The sequence below is a fragment of the Nanorana parkeri genome, unplaced genomic scaffold (assembly GCF_000935625.1).
Source record: "Nanorana parkeri isolate BGI_ZX_2015 unplaced genomic scaffold, ASM93562v1 scaffold47, whole genome shotgun sequence".
In the NCBI taxonomy this organism is placed as follows: Eukaryota; Metazoa; Chordata; class Amphibia; order Anura; family Dicroglossidae; genus Nanorana; species Nanorana parkeri.
The window spans coordinates 2,581,640-2,587,440 of NW_017306315.1; the positions used below are offsets into that span (position 1 = coordinate 2,581,640).

The 5,801-nt window shown below is 44.3% G+C and overlaps 1 protein-coding gene across 1 annotated transcript in view; it reads left to right on the plus strand.

Moving 5' to 3' along the window:
* The window catches only part of SHISA6 (shisa family member 6), a 158,991-nt gene that overhangs the window by 21,848 nt on the left and 131,342 nt on the right, over positions 1-5,801 (plus strand). The window contains exon 3 of the mRNA XM_018573329.1: positions 3,626-3,783. Within this exon, the coding sequence (XP_018428831.1) occupies positions 3,626-3,783 (158 nt within the window). The remainder of the gene's footprint in view (positions 1-3,625; positions 3,784-5,801) is intronic.

The window sequence follows — 5,801 nt, forward strand, 5'->3', positions numbered from 1 at the left end:
AAAGGAGCGAGCTGCTGCAGCAATGCTACCCCTGGAGATTTAGCTTAAAGAATAATTGTACTTTTTATAATACATGAATCCTTTACATCTAATCAGAGATGTAAATATATTGCTTCCCTGTGCTTTGAGAGCTGTCATCAACGCGTTGTTTATATCATCCTGTTGGCAGTGCGCACTGTAATTGCAGACCAGGACTGAGGAAAAGAAGAGCATGCCAATATGATGTCATTTAGGGAGCTCTGCAAATTCTAAGGGTTGGAGAACCATATGTGGTTCTAGATCACGCAGGGCCGGATTTACTCTCTCTGCTGCCCCAAGGCCAGGTTCCTCAATTGCCCCGAAGCAGGGCTAAATGTAGAAAAAACTACCCGCCAACGGCTGTGCAGCCCCTCTATTCCCTGCTGCCCCAAGTGGCCTTGTGGGAAATCCGGCCCTGAGATCACGCCGCGCTAGGGTTGCCACCTGTCCAGGATTCACCTGGACAGTCCGGGTTTTGAATGCTGTGTCCGGGTTTCATGGCAACAGAAACCCGGACACAAGATATCAAGCAGGCAGGGGCAACTAAAGTTAAGATAGGGGCTACTGCCCCCCCCCCCCCCCACTGAAAATAGCCTCAACTGTGATATTTACATATGAATGGGTGGCACTATTTACATATGACTAAGCCATGTCTCATTCTCCCCAAAAAATGTTCGTGTGTCGCTAGAGTGTTCGGGTTTCTCATGAAGAAAAGGTGGCAACCCTACGCCGCGCTTGTGTCCCATATTTGTGAACTTCCTGTCTCTGGAAAGATGAGGGTCGAGTGGTGTAGAAGATTTAATTTTTGGGTTTTTTTTGTCAGGGTCAAATTGCATTCTTTTATCACTTCCTCCTCCTGCAGGAACAAGGTTGTAGGCCCAACAGTAGCAAGTCAATTAGCCCATTGGCCTCTTTGGGTATCAAATCCCACCCAGATTCATGCAAAATCCGAGCTGCACTTACATTTCTTTTGCAATGTTACTTCAGAGCTACAGAGAGTTTGTTTGATGTACTCTTCTTCATTGGGAAGCAACTGGAGCTCATCATGCATGTTATTTTCATCTTTGCTTGATGATGTAAAGGAATTGAGTTACCATGGAAATGATAGACATGGGGTAACCTTTTCCGATTTGAGCTCGGAGAAGCCAGCAGCAGGTCCCATCTCCGGGAGGCTAGAGAGATCAAGTGGAACTTCTGGGTTAAAGCTGTCAGTGACTCGTAATGCAAAAACTCACTGGAGTCTTCAGTGCAGACAATGCATGACAACCTGCTTAGAAGTCTCCTCTTTATGATCAATGGGGACTTAACAGGCTGGAAAAACATCGAGACCATTCTTCAGTCCAGTTATATATTCAAAAAAAATATTCAATGTAGGGACGTGGACTAATTTGTTGATGCCCTTCCACAGAAAAAGAAGAACCGGCAATTTTCTCTGAAGGGACTTGAAACTGACCGATTGTAATTGGCATCCATCATATGTAATAAAAATCAGGCTTTGCTTTTGAACTTTTAAGTAATAGGACAAAATGGCTTGGACAAAAACGATGGAACCCTTAACCCAATATTTTGCTGCATATCCTTTAGTGGCAGTCACTGCAAATAAGTGTTTAAGACCCCGTTCACACCGGGGCGGTTCGGCCGCATGGATCCGCCGACATAAACGATCCCATATATTGCTATGGGGGCCGTTCATGCAACCGCGCAGGTCTGTGCAATCCAAACCACTCACTAACTGCCAAATTTCGTTGAAAGCTTCATTTTTCAATTGTGAACATAGAGCTCATGTGAAGCGCTGAAAAGCAGCAGTGTTGTCTCATGTATCCAAAGGACATTCTCCCAGAAGCATTGTGGCTTTTTAATATGCATTTTAGCAAATGCAAGTCTGGCGTTTTTATGTTATTCTTTCAACAGTGGAGTCTTCTTTCTCACAAACTGACAGACGTTGATGTACCTTGACCTTGGAGTTCAGCTTGTATCTCTTTTGGAGGTTTTTCTTGGCTTTGTCTACCATTTGCATTATTTGCTTTTGTTTGTCTTGTGGCCATGTCCAGGGAGGTTGGTTACACTCCTATGGACATTTAAAATTCTGAATATTTGCAGCTGTAGCCACAGGTAGATCACGCTACTTGGAGATGGTCCAATAGCCTTTTATCTTTGACTTGCTGGTGTTTAGTTTTCTGACCACCTCAGACTAGGGTTGCCACCTGTACGGGAATGACCCGGACAGTCCGGTTTTGGAATCCTGTGCCCGGGTACACTCCTTTGGCAGACCCGGGCACAGGATTCAAGCCGCAGACTTGAAGACAGCTTTCTCCTTTGCTTTCTCTGGTGCATGTTCAGTGTGGTGCACAAGATGATACAATCACGTTTCTCCATAGAAATAGGCTGACTGACTACAAGATTGAAGACATGTGTGATACAAATTACAGAAATATCACTGTGATGCAATTTATTTATAATCTGTTTGTAGGGGTACCAACAAATCTGTCCAGGCCATTGTAGAATATTTTATTGAATAGGAAATAATGTCTCTTTTCACACTTTGCTTTGCTCTATGACACATCAAAGCCATGCAAGTACACATGAGACAATTACTTTTAGGTTTTTCATTTTTTTCAAGAGAAATGAAGACTTGTTTTAATTAGCTGTAAGGGTATCACATTTTTGTCCTCATCTGTATGTTAAAATACAATTATATGGTCAAACGTTTGTGGACACCTCACCGTCACACCTACCTATATGGCCAAAATATGTGAACCCCCTCCTCAAAATGATTGGGTTCAGGTGTTTCCAGTAAAGGGCACGGTTAATGCTGCTGCCTACAAAGACGTTTTAGACGATTGTGCACTATTTGCACAACCTTGAGGTAACACTCTGGAGAAGGCCCGTTTCTGTTCCTGCATGACTGTGCACAAAGCCAGCTCCATAAAGAAGAAGGTTGGCCATTTTGGTGTGGAGGAACTTGAGTGGCCTTCACTGAGCCCTGACCTCAACCCTACTGAACATCACTGGAATGCAGTTTGTGAGGCAGAACTTCAGTATGGCAAACGGGCACACATTCCCAGAGACTCTCCATAATCTTGTCGAAATCCTTTGCAGAAGGGTGGAAACTGTTATGGCTGTGAAGCTAGGGGGTGGGGACCTCCATATTAATGGCCATGGTTTTCGAATGGGTTGGCCAACAAGTTAATAGGTGTGATGGTCAGGTGACCACAGATGTTTGGCTATATAGTGTTGCCGTTCCATACCATCAGTAATGCTGTCCTGCTTTATCTATATTGTGCCATTCTTTACTTAGCATTGCAGTTAATCTACATCCATGGACAGAATATTGGAGGAAATGATCAGTTCAGGGGGGTAAGAACAGAACGTAGTATGAAAAGTGACCGCAATGTGCTTTTTATCCTCGTTCTTTAAAACTGACCTTCAGACCCAAAATGCGTCCGTTAACCATATGTAAAGTTCATTGCTGTGTAGCTGCCGCATTCAGTTCAGATTGAAGGAGATCTACAAAATGTTTTTCAATTTTCTAGGTTTGTGATAGGCTGAAAATGGCGGCTGTTTTGTCTCATGTCTGGTCTCACCATTCTCGCTGCTTCTCTTACAGGGCCCTTGCGGACATTTTGATACAACAGGGGCCGATCCCCATCCCGCACTGTGAACGAGAGACCATCCCAGCTGTCGATAACTCTCCCAAGGAGAACACACCAGTCCGGACCTCGAAGAACCAGTACACGCCGGTACGGACCACCAAGACAGGAACAGGTGGGTTCATGAAATGTCACTGGCCGCGTATAACCACAAGAGATCAGCATAGGCATTGCCAGTAAATGTGCAACATCAGACTAAGCTCACTTTGTAAGTTCTCAACAGGTGTGCAGATGTTTCCAATCGTAACGTGGGAAGGTGTTTGGTTCCAATGGTGGCCAAACCCCAATGGTCCAACCATTCAAAATTATTTAAAAAAAACACAAGTGTAGCTATTGTACCAACCAATCAAATTGCACTCTGAGCAGGAACTGATTGGTATTAATTGTTTAGGGGAACAGCTGCAGTCAAATGATTCCATTGGATGTTGTCACAGATGCAGTTGATGATGATGCTGGAAATGAATTTATTTTTGTAAATCCAACAAAAGGGGATATTAAATATTTTAAGGCTAAGGGCCTGTTCACATGAGATCAGGTTCTGATCAGCAGACGTGGAGCTGCTGATGCATTGCGTTTTAGGCTGCGTTTTGGCCGCGTTTTGGATGCGTTCCAGCAAAAAAAAAAAAAAACATTTGTTTTTTTTTGCTGGAGTGGGGCTGTTAGGCCCCATTCACACCTAGGCGTATTGTAATATGCGCGTCTGTCACGCGTTTTTTTACCGCGATTGGCAGTATCCAAATGGAAAACGCCCTACAAAACGGCCCAAAGTAGTCCCGGGACCTTTTCAGGCGTGGGCCGTTTTGTAGGGCGTTGGGGACGGGCGGAAATACGCCTAGGTGGGAACGAGGGCATTGACTACAATGCTATTTATTTTTTTGACCGTTTTGTAGATCGTTCGTCGAGCGTAGGACGCGCTACAAAACGGTCAGGTGTGAACGCAGTATGTTAGCTGCAGCGCAGTGCATTTTTGATGCGTTTTTGACGCGTTTGCGTATCCGTTCCGTTTCCGGACCTGACGAAATGTGACATGCAGTATTTTTTCTGTCGTAAGCTGAACGGACTGCGCACGTGAGAACTGGAGCCCATAAAACACAAAGGGATACATTGGGATGCATTTTGAGTGCAGCAGCGTACGGAGCCGGTCAGCACACAAAACGGACGTCGTGTGAACAGGCCCTAAGAGTTTAACAGTTCTGGAAGTTCCTTTTTTATTTTTGCTTTTTGTCTTTTTTTTTTTTTAGGATTTTGTTGACGAAGAATAAATTAACTGATCTAATGTTTTAATAATTTATTGTATTTATATATATGATCGAGCTTTAAGGGGGTTATTTGCTTACAACTGAACTGACTGTGTGCTGAAGGTAATTTACATTGGCCCCAAAATTGTTGTTCAAAACATTTTTATTCGGTGCACATGTGGCAAATAAACAACGCAGTGCGCCTTTTGTTGAAGAGGTTTTGGGAAAATCGCATATTGCAATTTGTCTCAGGAATGTTGCAGTGACTGCGGACCTATAAACTATTATCTGTGCTACAATGTAGCGCAGATATCAGCCGTAGATCTGCACCTTGTCTGACCAGGCGCAGAGCTGCACATTGGGCTGACTCTCCCTGTTAAAGGAGAACTATGGTTCTAGCCGACCTGTGACAATGAGACTGTCACAGGTCGGCTCAGTAGATCGGGAGGTGAGCGAACACATAGCGGCGTTCGCTCACCTCTCGATCCTGTCACGGCTCTCTGCCGTGACAGGGGAGGGGCTGGATTCCCTCCTCCCCGCTCCGATCCGCCAGCGCTGACTGTAGTCATCTCATCATAATTGTATGCCCTGTAGGTATAGAGAAAAGCTGGTATGTATTATTGCAGTCATCATATTGGACCCCATGGATGTAGAGTGGGAGTGAACTGTTCTATAGTAGTCACCGTATTGGGCCCTGTGGATATAAAGGGGAATATAAGCTGCAAGTGAGCTGCGCTATAGTAATAGTATAATATATAGTATATTTCTGTTTTGCATGATGTGCTCTTCAGGAATGTAACATAACTGTTTCTCTTGATAAAAAGCCATAAAATCCTGAATTACCAACATACAATATTCAGCAGGCTCAGTGACACCTCTAATAGTAACAACGGAG